The 25,896-nt window shown below is 40.6% G+C and overlaps 1 protein-coding gene across 3 annotated transcripts in view; it reads left to right on the forward strand.

Annotated features, from left to right (window-relative positions):
• Positions 1-25,896, forward strand: part of MAP3K13 (mitogen-activated protein kinase kinase kinase 13) — a 50,774-nt gene that overhangs the window by 9,452 nt on the left and 15,426 nt on the right. For 2 of the 3 annotated variants that reach the window (XM_066620415.1, XM_066620414.1), the window contains 8 exons: positions 7,230-7,367; positions 16,317-16,891; positions 18,499-18,682; positions 20,683-20,874; positions 20,984-21,142; positions 21,370-21,528; positions 24,324-24,432; positions 25,485-25,594. In XM_066620415.1, the coding sequence (XP_066476512.1) occupies positions 16,390-16,891; positions 18,499-18,682; positions 20,683-20,874; positions 20,984-21,142; positions 21,370-21,528; positions 24,324-24,432; positions 25,485-25,594 (1,415 nt within the window). In that variant the 5' untranslated portion in view covers positions 7,230-7,367; positions 16,317-16,389. The remainder of the gene's footprint in view (positions 1-7,229; positions 7,368-16,316; positions 16,892-18,498; positions 18,683-20,682; positions 20,875-20,983; positions 21,143-21,369; positions 21,529-24,323; positions 24,433-25,484; positions 25,595-25,896) is intronic. The other variant, XM_066620416.1, reaches the window with a different exon arrangement.

Here is a 25,896-nt window from a genome sequence, read left to right on the forward strand (position 1 = left end):
AGTCTAAAAATCATTAATAGACATCCTGGGATTAAATTATCTTAACTTCTAAGATCCTGGCATACCTGAACAACTATAAATGGCTTCACCTTTTAATAGCTTATTTAACTCTTTGAATAGTACTCCACTGATGTTTTTAGGTCATTCTGATGTCTTCCACAGCCCTAATCCTGAGGTATCTGCCAGATTTCTTGTAACAAATTGTGAGAGAAATTCCAGCTTTAGCTTAAGCAGAAATGTTCTACCAGTAACTTTGATTTGTCCCTATTAATCTATAGCCAGATACTGTACTATCTGTACTAGCATCAGCAGTCAATCTGGCATCAGTAAGGGGAAGGCATCTCACTTGTTTATGTCAGTGAACAATTAATTGAGCTATGCATAAGTTATGCATATGGACTTGTGTATAATGCATTTGAAAGTGATGTTTATTGAGTTTATTTTGCAAAGAGGTTCACCCAGGGTTGTTAGTACAGAACTAGGCTTCCCACAATTTTCTGTGCCCCAGTTAAGTCAAGAACCATTACAGTTGTCAAGAGTGTTGCTAAATGTGGGTGTTGTCATGCTTCTTCCCCAGGAATACATTTGATGAAATTTCAGCAGTAGGAAGATATGCAAAAATAACACACTGAACATTAACTTTTTACAGCAAAATATGTAATCTCTCCAGTGATGTATCACCTTTTCCTCAGAGGTCCAAACATGATGCAAGTATCTTTTGCTTCAGGTTCCCGTTCAGAAAGAGGATGAAATTATAGTTGAAGCTCTTGATTTATTTTCTTCTAGGATTGCTAGGTTCAATATGGTACAGAGCTTGTGTGCCTTTAATAGCTGCATAGAAGGGAGAATTGCATATTACCTTTAGGCAACTTAGCTCTAGCTGCTACAGTGTGCTTTAGATTGCAGTTCATAGTTATATAAATGGGTTATATAAGAAGGAATTTATTTTTTTAATGAAAGTTGCAAAATGAAGCACAGATCAAAATCCAGAGTTATTTAGGCAACTTGTATTGCAGTTCAGATGACTAAAAATGAGAGGGCATCTGTGCCTTTAGTAGGTGCGTAGAAGAGAGAGTTTGGGCACTTATTCCACTCCTGTAGCTCTGTGACTGGGGAAGGCAGCACAAAGCAAAATTCTGCCTATTAGTACCAGTCTTTGTCTTGAATAATAAGACCACTTTCATTGTGTCTGGAATTTGATAGTTTCTAATTATGAGAATTGTTCTGCTCATAGGAATCTGGTGTTATTGATGAAACTATTTGATGAAGGCATGGTAGATCTAACATTTTCCTCATTCACTTATTATTAGAGATGTATGAAAATGATGTTATTTATTTTACGCAGAAGTAGCCCATTGTGTTCAGTAAGGCTAGGCTGTAATCCTATCTCACTCACCAGAAATAAACACCTCTACTTATTGATACTACGTTGTAACAGAAACCTGCAACAGCAAACTGTCTTTCTGAGAGTTCTAACTTGGATGAATTGTCACCTTCGTGGCCTAATGGACACTAGTTAGCACTAAGCATGGTTTTGTAGCTATCTTAACCCTGATTAAGACCCCAAATGTACAATGAAACCATAATTTTAGCTATAAACTTGAGGCCTCACCATTTAATCACTGCTTATTTTTGTTCTTTTGAGCCAACTTTAGTTTTCAGTTGAGGTTGTAGTTGTGAGTGGTTTTGTCTTGTTTTTTGCTTCATAGTTTATACTGTTGCTGTTGAATTGTTTCTTTTGGTTGGTTTTATTAATTGTTGAGGACTGCCTTAGATGGTTTGTTTGGGGAAAGCTGTTATAGAAACCTTAATAAATATTGTTGTATTCTTGCAGTAAGCTGTGTTATATACTTCCAAAATTCACACTCTCACATAACACCAGAACCAGGGGACATCCACTAAAATTGAGTGTTGAGAGGGTTAGGACAGACAAAAGAAAATATTTCTTTACTCAGTGTGTGGTCAGTCTGTGGAACTCCTTGCCGCAGGATGTGGTGACGGCATCTGGCCTGGTTGCCTTTAAAAGGGGATTGGACAAGTTTCTGGAGGAAAAATCCATTACAGGTTACAAGCCATGATGTTTGTAACCCATAATGTGTATGTGCAACCTCCTGATTTTAGAAATGGGCTATGTCAGAATGCCAGATGCAAGGGAGGGCACCAGGATACAGGTCTCTTGTTATCTGGTGTGCTCCCTGGGGCATTTGGTGGGCCACTGTGAGATACAGGAAGCTGCACTAGATGGGCCTATGGCCTGATCCAGTGGGGCTGTTCTTATGTTTCTTAAAATTTGCCTTCCATTCTCAAATGCAGTTATGTTTACTTCCAAGGTCATTCTCTTTCTCAGTATAAGATAGTTTTGCTAATAGAATTAGGCTGAAAATCTACACATTCAAACAATATATATATTTCACTGAGTGCAGTGGAAATTTCTTCTGGGTAAACATGCATACAATTGGGCTGTTAGCCTCTATGGGGAGTGTTCCCAATAGACTAGGTTAGTTTAAATAGGCTCAGAAACTCTGATAGTAATTCTGCAGATTAAGAACATAAGGATTGTCCTGCTGGATCAGACCAAAGTCCAGCATTGTTTTCAACAGACCAGCTGGGTGCCTCTGGAAAATCAGAAGCAGGATATGGTGAGAGTTTCTGCCTTTGGGTTGTTGTCAGCATCTGGTACCTAGAGTTTGTCTAGTCCTTTCTTTAAAAGAAAAAAAAAGTCTAAAGTACTATCGTTCATAAGACAAATCAATAGAAGGAGGTATGGTAACATAGCTGTGGAAATATATTGAAGGGCATATGCTTGTGGCAGGGAAAAAAGGCACTTGTGAGGCATGTGTGAAGCAACTCTGAAGCATTCTGTTGATACAGGGTACAGTACATAATTTAGGATCCTTAACTTAGGGCATTTCCTTGTTGTAGATGCTCATGCAAACACACCTCTTATTTTTTGTAGGACTGGTCCTTCTAAAGCCTAACTCCTTTTAGTATTTCAAATTATTAGGTATGTTCAGGCATATTAGCAAATGTCTGATATGTGGAATTATGTGAACACGGGCAGAGGAACTCTTGCACATCTTCCTCCCCAAATGATTGATTTTGGTGTTGAGGGCTAGAATGTTTTCATTGGGCAGGTCAGATTGGTTTGTGGGAGAAGAATGCTAAATCTCAACCTTTTTTTCTCGCAAAATGATTACTAATCCATCTGATTATTATTTATTAAAAGTATTATATACTGCTTTGCAAAAAAAAATTTAAAAGCAGTGTACGTAACTTAGTAAATAAAAAAATGACTCACAATTCCTAAAGGGCTCACAATCTTAAAGATGCAGAACACCAACAAAAAACCACTGGAAAAAATGCTATACTGGGGTGAATTTGCACAGTTGCTCTCCCCCTTCTAAATAAAAGCGGACTACCATTTTAATCAGTGACCCTTTGCTCTTGTTAGCTGAGACCTTTATGTCTGATATATAGACCTAGGAGGGTGCTCCCTGTTAGAAAGATTCAAGATAATGTTTGACATTTTCAGGTTAGAGTTTCATATTCATATAAAGACTGATTTCAGATAAGCAAGATGAAGACTAAATTGAAATATGAGTTAGATCTTGTGGAAAATGTATACATCATGACAGGAGCTAGCTATTGAAACAAAAATGGAGCTGGATAATAGCTAAGCACGATAAAGTTCACTGTACAACTTGGAGGGGTATCCATGTTGGGAAGCAGCCTGTTGTGGCTGTACTACTTTTGAAATTTAGAAGTGACCCAGGTCAGGGAGCTTTTAGGTCCTACCTGAGAACTGTTAACACCAGAGTCTTCTCAGATAAGGTGCCCTCTCAGAGTGGCTTTGAGACCACCCCATTATGGTCCCCTCCTTTTCCCCTATGGTGCATGCTTGAACAAGCTGTGTGTGGGAATTTATTTTACATTAATACCCTGCCTTTTTTCTTGCTGTTCTTCATGAAACTCAAGGCAGTGTGTACATGAGATTCCCAGGCAGTCACTTAGCCAGGCACTTACCATACTTGGGCACAATCCTATGCATGTCTAGTCCAAAGTAAATCCCATTGTGTTCAATAGGATTTATTTGCAGCAAGATGTGCATAGGATTGCAGCCCTAGATTTGCTTGGTTTCAGCAGTGCCACAAAATCAAGACCCAAGAAGTTAACCTGTTCCTGCTCTAGAGATTTTGTGTTTAAAAATATGTCTTAGAACTGTGTGATCACAGTGTGTGACACCATGTGTCAGTGAAGTCTGAGTTCAGACATCTGGTAATGGAAGTGACCAAGTCACTTTTCCTATTTAATGACATATATGGTGTTGGTGGCAAAGGGAGACTATGGCAGTACAGATCCTTGGAAGGGAAGATCCTCTTGGTAGGGAAAGAGCTGGAGAATGATGGAAACATATAAAGACTAACTGGGGCTCTGCTCATGAGGAAACAAAATATAAAGAGATTCCTTGCCTTTTCTTGTGTTCTTTGATGCGTCTCACTAAGTGTGTTGAACTCGACCTTTGAGTACTTAGAGATAAGTCCTTATCAACCAGCAGTTAAAACAACAAACCCTCCCACCTTGCTGACTTGAACAGAAACTTCCCAAAGCTCCTGAGGCCAGAGTAAATGTGTACAAATGTTGTATCAGTCAGCTTTGGTGGGGACAAAGTTTATTCATTGACAAAGATCCATTGCCACAAAACATTTTACAATGTTTTTGTAGCCTGGCACTGTACAGTGAGTATTTTGTTTTTAACTTGATTATGTGCCTAAATTGGTATACCAAGTCTGTTAGAAGTGAGTAGGGCAAAGTGGTTTGCAAACAAACACAAGAAGACTTTGCAGTATAAGCTTTGTATTTCCTGTTTGCTTGATAAATTTAATATTTTCTGACCCTATATAATTGTTTTCTTCCTAGAGGTCGAACAGCTCCCTTATAGCGTTCGACAGACTTCTTTTTTTTTAAATAAAGATTTATATTTATAATTAACCATTTTGAAAATCTCCTCTGTGGCTATAATATTGAGGGCATTTGTATTTGATATTCCTGTTTTCAGTTATAATTCTGCTTGTTTCCTTCAAATAGCTAAATATTCCAAATTAACATCTTCTAACCCTATACAAGAGTTGGTTGTAAACATCCTTCAACTGCTACAAGTACTAATTTTCATTCTGAGGAATGAAAGAAAGTTAATTCAGGGAATACCTAATTTTTTTTCCTTTTCTGCAGTTAGATTGTCAAGCATCGATAGGCTGGATTTAAAAAAATTCTCTTTAGAGGAACTGGTTTCCGTTTTATCCAAAACTACTTTCTTTAGGAAGCCACTTAAAAATATCTTAAGGGGAATGTGACTTTAAATTACCGACATTAAAAATGCTTTTGAGTTCTAATGCTTTTTTGCTTTGTAGCTAGAATTTGGAATTTTGCATAAACAACCTCTGTGTGTTTTATTATATACAGTACTTATACACTTGCCTTTCTGTATTTATGTGCACTGAAAGCATCTTAACAAAAGCTCTTCAGCTGCGGATGCAGGTTCCCTACCTGCATGATGTTCTGCACAGCTATTGGTGGTGGGAGGGATGGAATTGGGATGCTCACCTTCGTGGTTGCCCGGCTCAGGGTGGGCAGAACAATTCAGCTACCCTGACCCCCATTACCAGGGATTGGTGATGAAGAACCTGGGGGCGCCTTGGCGAGCTCAGGTTCTGAGCCAAGGTGGTTTGCCCAAGGGAGGGCTCAGACAGGAACTGTCTCCTCCTAGTTAGGTGCCCACACTAAAGGGGGGGTGCAGTATAGCCAGGACCCATTGCATTACACCAATTGCTGTGCAGCTTTGTAATTGAATAAATCATTGCCCTGTTTCAAACATGTGTGTCATGCATGTTTGTGGGGGGATACATGGGCAGTAAAATGTCAGCAACAAAACAGCTTAAAACCGAGACAATAGAACAGTAAGAGCAGATAAAATTTACAGTAGGAGACTTAATAAAATCATTATTTAAAAGCTCACAAAAACCACAGTTGCTACTAAATGAGGATAGTGTTGGGACTAGGTGTATTTCCTTTGGAGGCTATTCTTTAATTGCAGCTACAAAGGCCCTGCTTCTCATGTTTTTGCTGTACTTCTGACAGTGGGAGAAAGTGCAGTAAGGCCTCAATGGAACAGTGCTTGGTGAGGTTCATAGAGGGGGAACAGTCCCTAAGTTACTCTGGCACCAGACTATGTAGGCTTTAAACAACCAGCACCTTGAATTAGTCCAAAAGCAAACTGGTAACTAGTGCAGTTCAAACAAGACTGTCCTAATATAGTCCAGTCTTCTAGCCCCTGATGTATATGTGTTGGACAAGTTGGAGTTTCCAGATTATCTTTAGGATCAACTCCACAAAATAAATTCATTACAGTGGTCTGATATGGAATTGATGTGGGCATGAATACTGAAACCAGGCCCAGCTTAAGGCTGACAAGAGAGAGACCACAAAGTTGGGTCTGGAATACATCTCATCAAGATTGTAGTATTTCTCTGTTAGATTGAAATTTAGCCATTAATTTTTATTTTTGTCAGGATAGTTGATCAATTAGTAGAATAGCCTATAGTGGGAGTCATGTCTTAGTGAAAAATACTCGCTTACTGAGGATTTGAGGGTTGTTTTTTTAAAGCAAAACATGCTAATAAAACACTTAAGAAAAGGGTATCAGAGTGTCTCCAAAGTTGATGCATGCCTTGGAATTTTGAAACATGCCACTGTGTTCCTCAGAGACATGTTATATGTCCTTCATTCAAAACGTGATGGTAGTTGTAGAATCACAGAGGTGTAAACTCAATTCATCTGTAATGCCAAACCATGGTAAGGCTTTATTTGAACAAATCTCAGACTTGCACCTCTCTCCTTCACTTAGGTAATCTGATTTCCTCCCTTGTTTTTGGCAAATTTCAAAGCATGGGTTGGGGGAGAAAAGAAAATGTGGTGAAAGAGTAAGCTTATGCCTCTAGTATTGCTATGTGAAGGCAGCAACAAAAGATTTTCTAATAAGATTTTCTTACGTATAGAAACTTAAGTACTGTGAATATTGTAAATATATTGTATTGATTTATGTATTTAAGGAATCCCTTAGATACTTTTATCTTTGGGAGAGACATTTATGCAGAGCATTGTATAGATCAAGTCAGGCTTTGCTTTTAAAATTCTCACTGGTTTTTTTTCTCTTTGTGTATGTCTTATTTCAGATAGGAGAATCCAGCGCTGGAATGTCTTACTCTTGCTTTTTGAAGCTTCACTGGGTGTCAGCTTGATTTATCTGACCTGAAGAGCAAGTCTGTGCACAAACAGACATGGGATATTGCTGTGCCTGGAATAATGATCAGGTATCGGAATGAACCTTAAATTTAGAAGGAAAATAATTTTAGTAGGCAGAAAATGTAGTAGCTTCTTTCTTATGTTAGGATTGTGAAAAGTGTGAATTATATTTTACACCAGGGTTTGTGCTCTCTGTTTTTCATATTTGAATTTTTTATATTTTCATATTTGAATTTCTAATTTTAGAGTAACAACTCTTCAATTCTACTTGATCAGTTGCTTTTTTGCATTTACAGTGTGGGTTTTCAAACTGCCTGAGCTCATCAGACATAATGCTCCTAAGCCCTCTGGCTGACCTGTCAGAGGTTAGCCTCTCAGTTTGTTCTAGTCTGGTAACTTTTGGAAGTGATGGCAATATGTCCAGAGTACAGTCACAGTGCAAAGTGAATAACTCCATCCTTTTCCAGAGTACTTGGAACTGTGAGACTGTTGTCTCACTGTGCTGGGTGTGTGTGTGGGAATCTGAGAATAGGGCCAGGTGAATATACTCTGTGCTTCTTGGACAGTTTACAGGGGGAGGGTCTGTCTAGTTTTAGCTTTGTTTCTTCGTAAGAGTTTCCTGCCAGTAGTAGGATGGTAAATAGCAATCAGTCAGCTCCAGAGGAATTGGGCCCTTCCAGGAATGGAAGAAAACAGTCCCAGTCCAGAGGCATCACTAGGGTTTGCGTCACCCTTGTGATATTTCAGGGCCTAGGTCTGCAGTTCTCAAACTCTCAGGGAGTTTGAGGACTGCAGTAAGTGTATATGTTGTATACACTATACATTGTATAGGATGGTGGGTTTTTTTGTGAGGATTCAGTGGCTCCCCTGTCTGATTTCTGCTGCTCACCAGGGAGCCACAGCTCATAGTTTGGGAACCATTGACCTGAGGGACAGGAAATGAGGTATTCTGAGGTGTTATCTACACTGGTGGTACTCATAATACGAGTTTGGAAGAGGTATCACTGTTTTTCTAGAAACTTAGGAACTTGCCTGGGCTTGTGGAAACTTGGTATTACTTGGTTGCGTAGTTGTCAGGCTGACTTGGATTCAGCATACCTAAAAGCATTGTGACTGTTATATTTATGAGAAGTTTAAAATGTATGTTTTTTTAACATGGATATAATGGTAATTGTGAAGAGTGGTGTGACATTTATCAACATTTGGTTAATGCTATGCAGCTGTTAATCTCTAGTGCTAGACTTGGCTGTAGTTATTTTCTTTCTTTGCCCCAGAAGAAGTCAAATGGAACCTAAGGCTGCAATCCTAACCACACTTTCCTGAGAGTAAGCCCCATAGAACCTACTTCTGAATAGACCTGGTTAGGATTGTGCCCTTAGTTGCAGAGTTCAGGAACAAATTTTCCCTTTGTTTGACAGATTGCCAAATGAGAAAGCTGTGGATTATATACATATGTTGGGGCTGTTGTAATGTGATTTTGAGAGCTGGTTGCAGTTCCTGCAAATTTTGTTTGGCAAATGCTGAAATATTCATTGTGGGTTTCACTTGCTCACTATATACTGTTGTATTATTGGGGGAGGGATTGGCTTTTTTCAAATAAAGCTCCAGTTTTTACTGTATTTTCCAAATTTCCTTTTATGGACTTATGATCTTAGACTATTTTTCTTCTACATCTACTTCACATCAGTACATAAATAAATTTTAATTAACAGTGTTGTGGCCTTTAAGTACCAAAACTTTTTAAAAAATAAAATCAATATTAAGCTGGTTAATAAATATCCTAGTTTCCTATAGCAGATTCCTATAGCAAACATTGTATAGCGTCTGTCATACAATACCTATTCAGGAAACTGGAATATCTTGTATATACATACCTCATAAATAAGGCAGTGTTTGTATTTTGCAGTTATTTGGAAGCAGTTATGCATTATCTACACATTCTAATATTCACCTCATCAATTAGCATTGTTTTCAGTATCATCCATTTTTCCTTGCCAGCAGCTCTCCTAGCTGGCAGGGTCTGCATCCTAATCCTCTGACGCTGTGTCGCAGGGGTTTGATCGGTGGCGTCTGCTTGCTCTGTGATGAGATTCCACCTAAGAAAGGCAAGCCATAGCTGCCTGGTTCTGATTGGCTGCCCCTTCTGACTCTTCTTTTCCCCCCACCCATTCTGAGCACACACCACAGCAGGCTCTGTTCTAAAATCTAAAACAGCCCCGTATACATCCATTCATGAATCTGTGACGTCAGTAAGCGTCTGTGTTCTCCTTTGCAGCAGGGTTGCAGGATTGTGTGGGTGGAATTCCTTGCTGAGTTTTACACAGCAGATTTTTTTTTTCCATCCATCTCAAAGCACAAGAAAATGGAGCGGTAATGTAGAAATTATCCATCATTGTAAGTATCTTGATAAATCTGCCTGCCTTCAAGCAGCTGTATTTTGCAGAATGACCAGGTTACCTTTTTGCCATTTTATTTTAGAGGAGCAGATGGATGGTGCATTTGGAATGTGAGTGGACTAGGGAAAAATGCTGAAAGGCAGCATATTAAAACCAGGGATATTCCTGCATCTGACAGCTGTTTGTCGATTTTCTTGTCTGTAGGAAAAATGTAGGCTTATTTCATTTGTGCTTCTGGAGGTTGTATAATGGTCCTTGCCACTGTTTCAAAGCAGGGCAAAATGAATTTCAGTGAGTGGTAATTATCGGAAAGGCTGTGCTTGAGGATCAGGGATAGAGGCAGGAAGGTAGAAAACAATAATTGCAACTGATTTCAAAAGAGCAGGCTCTCCCTCCCTCCCCCACCAGTCTTTTGTGAACATGTAATCCTGTTGACTGCTGATACAGTTTTGGTGTCACATTTGAAAGCATATATGTCAATATTTTGGGGGGGATGAAGGAGTGAAACCAGTCAATTTAGCTATCACTGCAAAGATGTGTTGATGAAATTAACTGTTTTCATTTGTATGAATGAACTGATTTTAACAAATGGTTAAAGTAGTTCATTGATGGAAGTAACAGCTGCTACTTTGCATTAATTGCTAACTTGTTAACTAGTGAAATGGTTTTATCATTATATGTACCTAGATTCTGCTAATCGGAGAGCCCATTACTTCAAAAGTTGTATCAGTCAAATCTGTCTCTTTTTACTGACAGCCAACATGCAATATCCATGCTGATTGCCCTATTTGCTGCTAAAATCAATGGGGTTTCATAGGGGATGTGCAATGCATTTTTGCCCTTAAGAAACTGATTGGAAAGTATAGGTATCTTATGTGAAGAAAGCAAGGTCAAACCAAATGCCTGGGGGATGATAGCTTTGGCTGCACATAATCCATGCCAAGTCACAGCATAGTGCAGGGGTGGCCAAACTTGCTTAACATAAAAGGCACATGCAGTAAACTTCAGATGTTTGAGAGCTTTGAGAGAGATGAATGAGCACTGCAATATTTAAGAAGCCCTTAAATTTACTTACCATGAACATTAAACTTATGTTTTAATCCAGTGAACCCTCAGTTTCTATAATTATAAACCTTGAAAATTATAAAGCTTAAAAACTTATTTACCTTTTTATATTAATTGTGATGCAAAAAGGAATTCGGCCAACATATTTCCAAGACATATTATATGTCAAAGAGCTGCATGTGGCTCAGGAGGCCACTATTTGATCACCTCTGGCATAGTATGCTCCTGAATTCGGTTCTAAATTGGAAATATTTGTAGAAATGTATTTTATTTACAATGGCTTTTACTCAAAAGTTAGTCATCTTTAAAGTCCTTTAAAATCATTGAGACAAATTAGTTATGACTAACTTAAGTCCCATTAATTTCTGCTGGCCATAGGATTGACTAACCGTTTTTGTTTACAACTCATTGTGCTTGGAGAGTAAACTTCAAAATGTCTTCTGCCTTTCCCTGCCTACTTGTTTGTCACCTCATTCTCTCCACTGCTTCCTTGGAGGCAAGAAAGGGCAGGATGTGTATCTTGCTGTTTTCTTTGATCCCAGAGGCATTGGGTGGAGGGCTTGGATTTGCAGTCACTGCAGACACCCGCCTATAAGTCGACCCCACAGATGAGTCGAGGGCAGGTTTTGAGCCAACAATCATGGAATTTTCTATGACCCTCGGATAAGTTGGGGTTAAACTTAGGGGGGTGTCTGACTATAGTTTTGTCTGATTTTACCCAAGGCCAGATCCTGAAAAATAACCTACCACTAATTGTTACCTAAGAACTGTAGTCTCTAATTTATTAAAAACATAGTAAAGGATCATAAGATACATTTTTATTCTTTTTTACATTCTCGTCTTCACCACCTTTTTGTAAACACTATCAGAGTAAGTGCACTGTAAACTACATACCAGTAAAACAGTGGTTCCCAACCTGGTATTCATGTACTCCCAGGGACACTCAACAGGACCTGTAGGGGTACTTGGGGGAAAAAAATGGCATAATGGCAGAAAAAGGCAGGCCGTGCTCCAGAATGCCTTGCAAGGCAAGGACCAGCAAGGCAGGAAGGGAGGTAGCTAGTTGGCTGTGAAAGCCCCACCAATAGCTAGTTTTTGGTCATCATGAAACCATCATAGTAAAAAAGCTGAAACATAATATGAAAAGTGATCAATCACCCAGAATTTCTCAGCACACTTCTAGTGCAAAGACAGAGTCTTCTGTTCTTCAAACAGATGAAAAGAGAAAATATGTGATGAATACATGAAGTCTGGGCTTTCATATGGAGGAGATGAGGGCTTGCATTATTAATTACAAACATTTTGCTAATATGAAGGGTACAATTTATGGAAATGGGCTGCCAAAGGATATGCAAGTGAAAAAGATTGGGAACCACCATGAATCAAATCCACCTTTAAGGTGTCTGGTTCTACATACAACATACAACCCATAACACATAACTGAGAGTGTGCAATTCAATTTACAGCAGAGAGATTAGATATTTGCAACCCTTTTTACTCAGAAGTAGACCCACTGCTTTCCATGGGTGTTATTCTTAAGTAATGGTGCACTGAATTGTAACCTGGGAAGGAGGATCCCATCCCATCCCATCCGTATTTACGGTCGTTTTTCAAATTGTAACAAGGGTAATGAAGCTTTGGTTTGCAGTTGGTATATGCGTTAACTTCAGAATGCCAAACTTGGTATTTTGTTAAACTTCAGACACTCTCTAGAGCAGTGTTTCCCAAATGACCTGATTTTTGGTGAGTCACCAAAGGGTGATTTTGGATTTCCCACCATATCTGCTGACATTCTGTCCTTCAGAATGCCTGCTTGCTGCTGGATTGCACACAAGGTCTTCAGTGCAATGTGGAAGTGGCAGGGGAAAAAAAGTAAGCTGAAACACGCATGAGATAGGGACTCCTGAAGAGATGGTTCTCTGTTCCAGAAGGCTCACAACCTTAAAAAAAAAATGCCCAAAAAGACACCAGCAAACAGCCTCTAGAAAAGATGCTGTGCTGGGTAAAGAGGAACAGTTGCTCTCCTCCTGCTTCATATAAGAGAACCACCACTTAAAACATGCCTCTTAGCCCACGTAACAGTCAAATGGTGGTTCACTGACTTGGGGGCTCCCAAGAAGGCATTGCAGTGTCACAGGGAGCATTGCATTGTAACCCACCATGGAGGCCAAGGTGGGTCACAGCACTAAAAAGTTTAAGAATTGCTGTACTAGTGCTTGGCATAAGGACCTTTTAATAGTTTCTGCATTCTGGAGGAGTTATCCTCCATTTTATGAGATGGTTGTGATGAACAGATTTTGGTGATGACTTTCACACACACTTTTGTTATCATCTACTGCTAACTTAAAAAATATGAAAAGCATTTAGCAGTAACTTGATACAAGCATCTTTTGAAAGCAGATGCTTGACGCAAGTATCTTTTTGCAAGGTGGTACTGCACTCGCATTACTTATGAGTAGAATGAACTAAGGATACAAGAAAACATTGCTATTTAAGAACTCTAAAAATGCAATTATTACACAGAAACTGGCAACGCTGAAGAACTTGCGACATTTTACAGTGGTTCCCAATCTTTAGGAGCCCGTGTACCACTGAGGCAAAAATTGGAATAGTCAGAAACAACATGCATTGCCAGCTGTGGATGGTTTCCACCCTCTCTGATGGTCCAAGGGGAAGCATCTCCCAAGTGAGCATTCCCCCATGGGCTACCAGAGAGGGTGGAGAATGGAATGCCTGCAGCTGGCACTTCAGTGCCTGCTGTGGACAGTCCATTCTCCACCCTCAATGGTGGTCCATGAGGGAGTGCTTGCTTGGCAAGATGCTGGAAGTGATTAAAAATTATTTTTTTCCTGAGGCCTTGTGGGCCACAGATTGGGAACCAGTCGTTTTTTAAAAAGGTGAATCACTCTGGTGATTTAAAAAGAGCCTTGATGACCTTTGTATTGCAGAGTCAATCAGTGTCTCTCCAGGAGTCTAGGCTTCACTAGGAGGCAGCAATCCCTCCCTTCACCAGGAGCCCCAGCAAGTGGGAAGGAATGGAGAAGGTGATAATCCCTGCCAAGTAGCCTTCTTTCAGGGGGAAGGGGGGAAGGGGGGAAGGGAGGGGTTTGCCTTGTGCTTGGTGAGAGAATGATTGATGGATTGTCAATGAGCTGCCCTCTCTGGCATTATTAAAGGACTGTTTTCCTTTAATTTAAAGGGCCCTTCTCATCAGCTTTGAGATAGAAAAATCTGTGGATACTTAGGTTATACCTGTAATTACTTGTATGATTGTCTCTCTGCAACAGTAAAAAGCAGTTTTTTAAAACGGTGATTTTAAAGGGGTGCATTTTTTCCCTTCTCCAGGGATCAGCACATTCCTTATCATTTGCAGGGGCCATTCGTGTTGAGTCAAATCCGTGTTTAAAAAATCTATGTATAACAAGGCTGGACCTGTATTTCATTTTCTAACATAAATTTAAAGAATTTGTTTTATATTGCACAGAAGTCCTTATACGTTTTCTGATGTTAGACTGTGCAATTCTAGAGCTAAGGACTGTGAGCACGAAAACAGTTTTGAGTGGAAACAATGTTTTGAGTACTAAAAATATCTTGCATGTCACATAGGAAATATGTAAATATAAAATGGAATGTTTACAGGAACAACAGACATGATTCCTTGAGCTGTCTCATGCAAAGTTGCATAAGTTATTGACTGTATGATGAACATCTGATTTGAGACAGCTCTTCTACTATGGGAGCCAAATTCTGCTTTTCTAATCATTGTACAGTTATGCCAGAAAAAAGATCCAAACTAAATATTTCCATAATCCAAAGCTGTCAGTGGAATGGTGCTCACAGCAAGGCAGTGGCTCTACATAATATGACAAGCTAGAGTAGAGAAGGCAGCCAGTGGTTCCAGTAGTTCCTAAGCATCTTTCAGACATGCTTTTCAAACTCTTTTTTGAGGGATTAAAAAAATATTAAAGTTGCTATCCACCTCAAATTTATGTAGACAGGGGAGGATATATAAGATAGTTTTTACCTTCATTTTGTATGCCACTCATTCTCCAAATGCAACTTGTAGCACAAATTCTCCTGCAGGCAATATGTTTGTAAGGACCTTTTTAGCCCATGAAAGGAAAGCTAACCAAGCTGTATTAGTCCTTGCTTGCTCTGACATTTTTTATAAAGCTAAACCTATAGCAGTTGAAGGAACTGGATTGTTTCCCTTCTAGTAATATAGTCATAACTTGAGATGGCATTACACTGAAGTTTAACCTTCTCTTTGTTTCTGGTCAATGTTTAGTTTGACATTTCCGCATGCAGGTAGGTAGGTGTTGGTTCTACCTTCTCCTGTGTTAAACCCATTTTTGCCCAGCCTACCAGTGTACACATTTGATCCCTGTTGCGTATATGCAACATTGGGCATAAATGGCTTAAGGAATGGATATACTCTACAGAGACAGTTCAAATGATTCAGGAAGCCATGTTTTGTTGGATCATGAATGCAGTGAGAATGAGCTCTGAGCCTGTGTACTCCTTCCGTCATCTGAACCTGGATTTGTGGTTTTAACTGTGATTTATATAGCAGTCTGAGAAACTGGGATCTACTTCTGGCTTAATATTTCAGTTTTTAAGCCACAGTCAAACTACAGCTTTCAATTTTGGACAATAGGCAGAGTTGTTTAACCAGAGATCTGTCATTAAAGCTCCATGCTAGTGATGAGAAGGGAGCAGACGGGGTGAAAGCTCATTCCCATTGCATTCATGATCCCACAATCATGGTGATTGGAATTGTCTGAGTCAGCCCTGTGTAAGAGTTGAACTTGAAACCCAGTCATAGTGAAACATAAGTTTTTCATATGATATTAACTCAAAGCTGTAACTAATTTTTGTATTTCTAATGGCCCACGCTCCCAGTTATCGGATGATAATTGCAAAGTAAGCTTAAGCATGTGACATGAAATGTCAGCCACCTAGATATCACATATAAATGCAAGACAAGTTTCATAGTTCCTCCCCCCATTGTGAAAACTTGCAATAAAGGTTTGGCATAATTTTAAACTGAAACTTTGTAATACAAAGTTATATCAACCCCATCTAGCTCGAAACAGTTAAACAATATAGAATGCACACTGTTTTATGATGCCAGAATTACTGTAGAAGGAACCCAACATAACGGACGATTTTTCATGAACAACTGTGTAAATACTTTGTCACATGTTGAGGAATCCATTTACTTTTCATGTACAGTAGTTTAATATGACAGATGTGCAAAGTCCAGCATGTAATGTATTGTGGAGGTATATCATAATTGTGAGAGGAGAACAAATAGAAATAATTTTGCACTGGATAGTGTCTTTGCAGAAAATTTTCAACTTTCCTGATTACGTGTAAGGTTTAACAGAACAGGGTAGTAGCCTTTTTGGACTGGGAAGACATACTGGGCCTAAACTGAAGGGCTGATAGAGAATTAAGACTGAGTTTTCTCAAACCTTGCTCTATCTGTGAACCGTTTGTTTTTTACATGTAAACTTAATTGTGTGATTCTCATATCATGTCCTCTGTTTTCAGGTGTTGTGGCCACTTTGTATGCTGGGTATAAGCATTGTTTTTTGTTTAAGCAATATCTCTGACTCTCTGCTCCATGCACACCCACAGTACAATGACCAGTTCTCAGGAGCCCCTGAGCTGGTCTTCCTCTACAGTTGTGATTGCCAAGACCCTGAGTGAAGACAAAGATTTCAGTGGGATGCATGGAGAACTTGTAACCTCTGGTCTCCACACTTCACCTGAGATCATAGAAGATATGCGAGACAAGGGCTTACTTCAGGTCAGCATATCAGAGAACATGAGTAGTCCAGTTGCCACAACAGTATTGACCAGTGTAAGTGAGGATTCGAGAGACCAGTTTGAAAACAGTGTGCTACAGTTAACAGAACAAGATGAATCTGAAACCACAGTTCATCAGGGCGGCAGTGATGGTAGAGGTGAAGAGACCAACAATGGGACAGATGATATCAAGATCCAGTTCAACAGATCAGGAAGTGGAAATGGCGGATTTCTTGAAGGACTCTTTGGCTGTTTGAAGCCAGTATGGAATATTATAGGGAAAGCATACTCCACTGACTACAAGCTGCAGCAACAAGGTAAACCCAACAGGGCAAGCTATACCTTTTTTGATGGCTTTTAAAATATTTTCAAAGATAAAGCAAACTCCATGCCAGAAAGATATATTAGCTTCCTAGGTGCTATTTAACTGTTGTAGGAAAAAAGCTCATAATATGAATATATACATCAGGTGTTTTACACAGCCCTCACTTGTCAGCATCTCTAACATGATGGTGATCTTGCATCCAGCAGTCCCCCAACCAAGGAGCTGTTCCTTCTGTGCTTGTGTTGTTTTTGATCACCTGGATAGTGTGTGCAAACACGTACATTTGCTTTACTCATTCTCTTCTAATAGAAATGGGGAACTGCATGTGTGAAGAGCTTTTCAACTTTCCCTTCCTAGGTTTGGTAGGACCATATTTCAGGTTACTTGGATAATTAGGTTACTTAGAACAGATATTTTCAAACCGTGACATACAGAGCCTTCCCAAGTCAAGAAGCTTCTTAAATATAAGTAAGGAAAAAAAAATCAAATGCAAAGATGCTGTTCAAGTAGAAATGGCCCATCCACTTGGTTGATGGGGAAACCCCCATGTGCAGTTGGGATGAATGTTCTTCAGAACTTTTTTAAGGTAGTGAATGGGATGTCTCTTATACGAATGGAATCCTTATGTATGCATCAGAGCTGTGGGATCTTCGATATCTTGTCTTTGAAATCAAGCCACTACACAGAGGCAAGGCTAGAGCACTTAGCCAGGTCAAAGTCTTAGTTCACTTTTTGTTGGACATTGTTTGTCCAATAGACATGAAGAAAAATAATTCTTGTTGGCAGCTGACTCCAAAATCTAAGACAGGGGTGTCAAACACGTTTCAAACCAAGGGCCTAATAGCATTCCTGCTGAGGGCCGGAAGTGATGTCATTAGGCAGGAAATGTCATTAAACAGGTCACAACAAAAAATAAGTACTTTTTCTCATTTAGGACCTCATTAGCTGCAAATGACAGAAGAGAAAATATGCAAATCTTGATCATATTTCAAGATATGGGAGAACCCAATTTTTTATGTGGGCTGCCCTTTCAGAAGTAACACCTCAGCACTGCTCAGCAGATGAGAGCCTGAGGGCTAGATAAAAAGCTTCCACGGGCCGTATCCAGCCCACGGGCCTTATGTTTGACACCCCTGATCTAAGAGGTCCCCTCAAATATTCATGTTGCTGAATTGACAAATTATGATGTTCTGCTGATATTGGTGCTTCCTTCCCACCATGTAGCCCCACACACAATTTATGTTCATTATGCCTTAAGAAAGGAGGAGGAGATAACATTTGGAATTCTGAAGCTACCTCTCATTAGTCTTTAGGTTTGCTAGTTGGGTGATGGAAAATAAGAGGAGTCCAAGCACCAAAGGCAGAATTAGGTTTCAGAAGGTCCCATTTTCCTTGCTTTACTAATTCTTATCTGTCAAACCTAGCAGCTAATGGAAGCACTAGTGAAAAGGTGTGTTTTTAAAATAAAATCTTCTCTAGGTATAACCTTTTGAATGTTAACCATGTTCAACAGCACAGCAGACTACTGAATGATCACTTGCTTGTCAAAAGGCTGTTGTTTTGCTGCCATAATAACAGTTAGTGCTTGATTATTGTCAGATACATGGGAAGTTCCTTTTGAGGAGATCTCTGAGCTGCAGTGGCTGGGCAGTGGAGCACAGGGAGCTGTTTTCTTAGGTAAATTCCGAGCAGAGGAAGTGGCCATCAAGAAAGTGAGAGAACAGAGTGAAACTGATATCAAGCATCTGAGGAAGCTGAAGCATCCAAACATCATTGCTTTCAAGTAGGTCACGCTTTGATGATTATCAAGACCCTAGAATAACACTGTCTTTTCAAACTCAGGTGCTATATTTCTTCATGGCTTGCTAAATTATGCTTGGAATACTGCACTTTCTGTCTAATGTTGTAGTTTAAACTGAACATAAGAACATAAGAACAGCCCCACTGGATCAGGCCATAGGCCCATCTAGTCCAGCTTCCTGTATCTCACAGCGGCCCACCAAATGCCCCAGGGAGCGCACCAGATAACAAGAGACCTCATCCTGGTGCCCTCCCCTACATCTGGCATTCTGACTTAACCCATTTCTAAAATCAGGAAGTTGCGCATACACATCATGGCTTGTACCCAATAATGGATTTTTCCTCCAGAAACTTGTCCAATCCCCTTTTAAAGGCGTCTAGGCTAGACGCCAGCACCACATCCTGTGGCAAGGAGTTCCACAGACCGACCACACGCTGAGTAAAGAAATATTTTCTTTTGTCTGTCCTAACCCGCCCAACACTCAATTTTAGTGGATGTCCCCTGGTTCTGGTATTATGTGAGAGTGTAAAGAGCATCTCCCTATCCACTCTGTCCATTCCCTGCATAATTTTGTATGTCTCAATCATGTCCCCCCTCAAGCGTCTCTTTTCTAGGCTGAAGAGGCCCAAACGCCGTAGCCTTTCCTCATAAGGAAGGTGCCCCAGCCCCGTAATCATCTTAGTCGCTCTCTTTTGCACCTTTTCCATTTCCACTATGTCTTTTTTGAGATGCGGCGATCAGAACTGGACACAATACTCCAGGTGTGGCCTTACCATCGATTTGTACAATGGCATTATAATACTAGCCGTTTTGTTCTCAATACCCTTCGTAATGATCCCAAGCATAGAATTGGCCTTCTTCACTGCCGCCGCACATTGGGTCGACACTTTCATCGACCTATCCACCACCACCCCAAGATCTCTCTCCTGATCTGTCACAGACAGCTCAGAACCCATCAGCCTATATCTGAAGTTTTGATTTTTTGCCCCAATGTGCATGACTTTACACTTACTGACATTGAAGCGCATCTGCCATTTTGCTGCCCATTCTGCCAGTCTGGAGAGATCCTTCTGGAGCGCCTCACAATCACTTCTGGTCTTCACCCCTCAGAAAAGTTTGGTGTCGTCTGCAAACTTAGCCACTTCACTGCTCAACTCTGTCTCCAGGTCATTTATGAAGAGGTTGAAAAGCACCGGTCCCAGGACAGATCCTTGGGGCACACCGCTTTTCACCTCTCTCCATTGTGAAAATTGCCCATTGACACCCACTCTCTGCTTCCTGGCCTCCAACCAGTTCTCAATCCACGAGAGGACCTGTCCTCTAATTCCCTGAAGATCTTGGCTGGAAGAAAAAACACTATCCATGCATGCTGGTGGAACTGTAGTATTCTTATACTCTATTTGTTAGCATGGAGTATTGGGAGAAAAAGTTGAAGTAACAACTATCATATAAAGTATGTAACCTGATATGATATATGTAATAATATAAAGTAACCCATCACATAAACGTTAATTTTGTTCTACAATATTGGTCATGAATCATAAGCTTTGTATTCATTGTAAACTTCTGAATGCTTCTCCATTTTTGGTTAGATCAGACCTTAATATTTTGTCTCTCTCTGTGTTCCATGCTTTGCTTCACTGCTGACAATTTGAAGGGCTTTGAATATGAGCTGCTTCAGTATTTCATCTCTTGTAGCTGTGAATGCTCAATCTCACTTTATGAAATTCAAGGGTACAGTTAATTGTTTAGAGTGCAGTAGTCACTGTCAGGAAAACATTTTGTTATTTTCCTAACGGTTGAGATGTATGTTTGACCCATCAATTGGCAAATAAAGGATACTGATCTGGTTCCTAGCTAATTATTGCAATGCAACATTTCTTAGGTGTCAAAGGTGATCAAGGTAGCACCTTTCTACTAGATTTCAGTTTATAAGCTTCTGTTCTTTTAGAATTTCACATTTTTCATCTATTAAATCTTAGGGGAGTTTGTACGCAGGCACCCTGCTATTGCATAATCATGGAGTATTGTGCTCATGGACAGTTGTATGAAGTGCTGCGAGCAGGTCGGAAGATCACACCTCAACTCCTTGTGGACTGGTCCACTGGGATTGCAAGTGGAATGAACTATTTACATCTTCATAAAATCATCCACCGAGACCTCAAGTCACCCAAGTGAGTTGCTAGTGTATAAAGTATAAGAGATTAAAGAACCTGGAATTTAAAAGTTTAATTACCATAGCAATGCAAAACATCATTCTCTTGTTTTTTTTTCTTTTTTCAGTGTATTAGTCACTCACAACGATGCAGTAAAAATTTCAGATTTTGGTACATCTAAAGAACTCAGCGATAAGAGTACAAAAATGTCCTTTGCAGGAACTGTAGCCTGGATGGCCCCAGAAGTGATTCGCAATGAACCTGTTTCTGAAAAAGTGGATATATGGTAAGTAAGTAATCCATAAGGACAGAGCCCCATTTCTTACACAGCAAAACGGTTTTCTCGTTAACTGGTATTGTTAGTGAACTTCCTTCTTTAAGTCTCTTTGTGTATCTCTCTCTGCTGATCTGCTGTTTGCAAACTATCTGTTTGTTTTTTTTTTTGAAAGGTTGGAGGCATAACTTTGTGCAGTTCTCCTGATTTTTGTGTGTATGTGTGTCATTTTGCTCCAGGTCATTTGGGGTGGTTTTGTGGGAGCTTCTCACTGGAGAGATTCCATACAAGGATGTGGATTCCTCAGCCATCATCTGGGGTGTAGGCAGTAATAGTCTGCACCTTCCTGTGCCCTCCACTTGTCCAGATGGATTCAAGATCCTTATGAAGCAAACATGGTAAGAGTTGTCATTTCCATAATATTCCCCACTGGCATTGCACAAAGCTGCATTTTTTTTCCTTTTTCTTCAAAAAAGTCTGCAAATTAAGAATCAAGGATGAAACTTTTGTCTGCTAACACCAGCAAGATAGTACCGTTAACAATTTATTGTCATAGCTTGTCCTTTTCCCAAGTGACTAAAGCATACTTTAGTGTTGGCTTGATAAAACTGCTTCACATTTAAAAGTGTGACTTGATGTCAGTGAGTTATGGTTTTCCCAAACACTAAGATAACAGGTATAATAATTTCTAAAGTAGATGCATGGAAAATATTAATGTAAAGTGAATGTAGTAGACAGGCAGAGACTAAGCATGTATAAGTAGGGCATCAGTATCAGCGGGGGATCTGTTCTCGGATTCCCCCCGCAGATTCAGAAAATGGCAGATAATCAAATCCACACTTTTTGATCCCATGAGCCCTTGGCTTAACAATCTCCGACACTCTTTTTCTTGATACCGAGCTAAACAAGTGCATCGGTAAAGCAGCTACCATGTTTTCCAGACTCACAAGGAGAGTCTGGTCCAACAAGAAGCTGACGGAACATAACAAGATCCAGGTCTACAGAGCTTGTGTCCTGAGTACACTTCTGTACTGCAGTGAGTCATGGACTCTTCGCTCACAACAGGAGAGGAAACTGAATGCTTTCCACATGCGCTGCCTCCGATGCATCCTCGGCATCACCTGGCAGGACAAAGTTCCAAACAACACAGTCCTGGAACGAGCTGGAATCCCTAGCATGTATGCACTGCTGAAACAGAGACGCCTGTGTTGGCTCAGTCATGTTGTGAGAATGGATGATGGCCGGATCCCAAAGGATCTCCTCTATGGAGAACTCATGCAAGGAAAGCGCCCTACAGGTAGACCACAGCTGCGATACAAGGACATCTGCAAGAGGGATCTGAAGGCCTTAGGAGTGGACCTCAACAGGTTGGAAACCCTGGCCTCTGAGCGGCCCGCTTGGAGGCAGGCTGTGCAGCATGGCCTTTCCCAGTTTGAAGAGACACTTGGCCAACAGTCTGAGGCTAAGAGGCAAAGAAGGAAGGCCCATAGCCAGGGAGACAGACCAGGGACAGACTGCACTTGCTCCCGGTGTGGAAGGGATTGTCACTCCCGAATCGGCCTTTTCAGCCACACAAGACGCTGTGCCAGAACCACCATTTAGAGCGTGATACCATAGTCTTTTGAGACTGAAGATTGCCAACACACAAAGCCCTCTGAGGGGACCAGAGCTGGAGGGCTTCCCCAGGTCTCAGAATGCTTTATGTGGCATAAAAACTTCACTTCCTGTCTCCATTAGGTAACAGGAAGTAGTGTTTTTTAGGCCGAAAAGGCAATTCTGAAGTCTGCAGAGATAGTGGGCGGATGTGCACTGCCTATGTGGGCTTCAGAAAGCACAGCTCCAGTCACCTCCAAAGGGCTCAGGTGGGGCCAAGACTGGCTGAATGTGGGTCCGTGGGACCCATGTTGACCCAGCTCCGTGGATATTGAGGCCCCACCTGTCTAGTTTAACATGCTTGCTGTAGAGTTGTCTAGTAGAAGACTTTAGAAAACTTCTTTATACTGAGTCAGACTAATATGTCTAGCTTGGTACTGACGACATTGACGGGCAGTAGCCCTCTAAGGTTTTGGGAAGGGGTCTTTCCCTACCTGGAGCTGCTACCAGGGATTGAACCTGGGACCTTCTGGATGCTAAGCACATACTCTACCACTGGACTTTAGCCCCTCCCCAGAATTATTTGTCTTTGTTAGTATGGGACAAAGACTTCATTCTTGCATACTTTTGTTTCACTTAAAGAAGAGGAAGGGGACCATCAATTGGTGGCAGAACTCATGTTTTACAGGTTCAACTTCTCTGTTTCAACACCTGGCATCTGCTGGTAGGGCTGAGAAAGGTCTCTGTCTGAAATCCTGGAATGTTGCTGCAAGTTAGTGTAGAGCAGGGGTGTCCAAAGTTTTTGGCAGGAGGGCCACATCATCTCTCTGACACTGAGTTGACCAGGGAAAAAAAGAATTAATTTACATTTAAAATTTGAATAAATTTACATAAGTTTACATAAATGAATATATTAAAGATGAACATATGAATGAAGGTCTTGAAATAGCTCAAGGCCTTTAAAAGGCCTTGCACAAAGCAAGGCTGGCCTTTCCTTTGCTGCTGCTACTGCATCAGAGATGTGAAACAGCAAGCAGTGGAGGAAGCCCTCATCCCACAGCTCACGCAAGAGGTCAAACAGTTGCCCTCATGCTGAGAGCAGTTGCATCGGGCTAGTGTGGACTCCAACAAATCCGGAGGGCCAGAGGCTCATTGGAGACTGGGGGCTCCCTGAGGGCCGCATTGAGAGGCCTCAAGGGCCGCAAGTGGCCCCAGGGCCGGGGTTTGGGCGCCCCTGATGTAGAGAATGCTGAACCAGATGGACCAATGACCTGACTCCTTATAAGGCAGCTTCATGGGCAGTTATTAGCCATTCTTTTCTCTCTTGCTTTTCCTACTTGATATTTTGTTTGACTTTACTCCTTGTTTCTAACCTAAATTATTGCATATTTTCTTTTTTACTTTCTATTACCTTGCACAAGGTGTTTCCTTTTCTCTCCAACTCTGCTCTTCTTTTGTGTCATGATATTTAGATTTTGAGCCTGAAATCAGAGGCTTGTTCTTTTTATGTTTCTCCAGCACCCAGTACACAAGAATACTTCAAAAAGAACCCTACTTTTGCATTATTGAGTGAGTTCTCTTTTTCTCTTTTCTCTTTCAGGCATAGCAAGCCCCGAAACAGACCCTCTTTCCGACAGACACTAATGCACCTTGATATTGCATCTGCTGATGTGCTAGCCACTCCTCAGGAGACTTATTTCAAATCCCAGGTACTTCTGCAACTGTTATTAGTCGCAGAATCTCATTGGTATTGTCACATTGCTTTATGTTCTACAATCGGATTCATATGCTTATTATAGGAAGAGTAAAGCAGGAGTAATAAAAGAGTAAATGAGGGGGGAATTAATGGAAGACAATCAACTTTTTAATCAAAATACTTTTTTCTGGAAGCTTCTGTCAAGACTTTTGAGGCTGCTTGTGTTAGATTCATGAAACCAGAAGAAATTTTACTGTAGTAATCAAGATATGAATGTTCTAGCGTAAATCCATGAAATTGTGGGTGTGACACCTGGAGCCAAATAAATATTTGTGTTCTGAATATTCTCTGGTTAGCACTAGAGTTGAAAAGCATTTGGTTACAGATCTGAGAAGAAACTAAACAATACATGGATCTGAAACTGGCAGGTATTATAGGCCGGAATTGCCTTCTTACAATATATCTGTACTCGGTGCTGGGAGCTAGAGTAGGAAAACTGGATGGAGTTACAGGTCAAGACTGAGAAGTGGGAGGCCTCTGGGCCACTACTCAGCGGTATATAAATACTGGTGGCATTATTACTACTCAGGCTATTCGGATATCACAACAGGGATATTGAGAAGCCTGTACAGAAATTTGTTTCCAGTGTGCTTGAATAGTGCACTTTTGAGTGTGTGGTTATAACATTCATAATCAGGGATGGGCACTCAGGTTGACTCGACTCGTGCCGAGCACCTGTTCTTGATGACTTGACTCAAGTCATGGACATCATTGACCTCGACCTCAACCCTCAAAAAAAGGGTCTGGACTCAAAATTACTTGAGTTCTTATCTCTTTGGTGTGCATGTGTTCTTGTTTACTCACACACCCCATCACTGCCTTCTTTTTTTCTGTGCATTTTTGCTCAAGAAGTCATGACTTGAAATGACTCAACCTTGCAACTTGAAGGACTTGAAATTTTTAAGTCAGGATGAGCACACACTATGATTGCAAGCTGAGTTGCAACTGATCACTTGAGAGTTACTTGAGCACATCCCTGTCCATAATATTGAATTTTTCTGGCAGGCTGAATGGAGAGAAGAAGTAAAGAAACACTTTGAGAAGATTAAAAGCGAAGGAACTTGTATACACCGGTTAGATGAAGAACTTATTCGTCGCAGAAGGGAGGAACTGAGGTCTGTAGACAAATCTGAGGCCAAAGATTAATCCAATATCCTATTTCCAGTAGCAGCAGCAAATATTTCTGTGGAGTCCACAAAGAGGGAATGAAAGTACAGGCAGTTACAGGTTGTCTCCTGCAACGGCATTCATAGGCCAAGAGCCTCAGAACTTGGAAGTTCCGTTTAACTACCATAGCTGATAGCTGTTGACTGTTCTGTTTTCCCTGAATTTGTCTAATATCCTTTAGTCTAAACCCATGACAGTCTTTGCATTTTGTTGCAGGTAATTCCATGTTCCTGTGTATTGTGTGAATTAG

Source organism: Tiliqua scincoides, chromosome 3, assembly GCF_035046505.1.
Source record: "Tiliqua scincoides isolate rTilSci1 chromosome 3, rTilSci1.hap2, whole genome shotgun sequence".
In the NCBI taxonomy this organism is placed as follows: Eukaryota; Metazoa; Chordata; class Lepidosauria; order Squamata; family Scincidae; genus Tiliqua; species Tiliqua scincoides.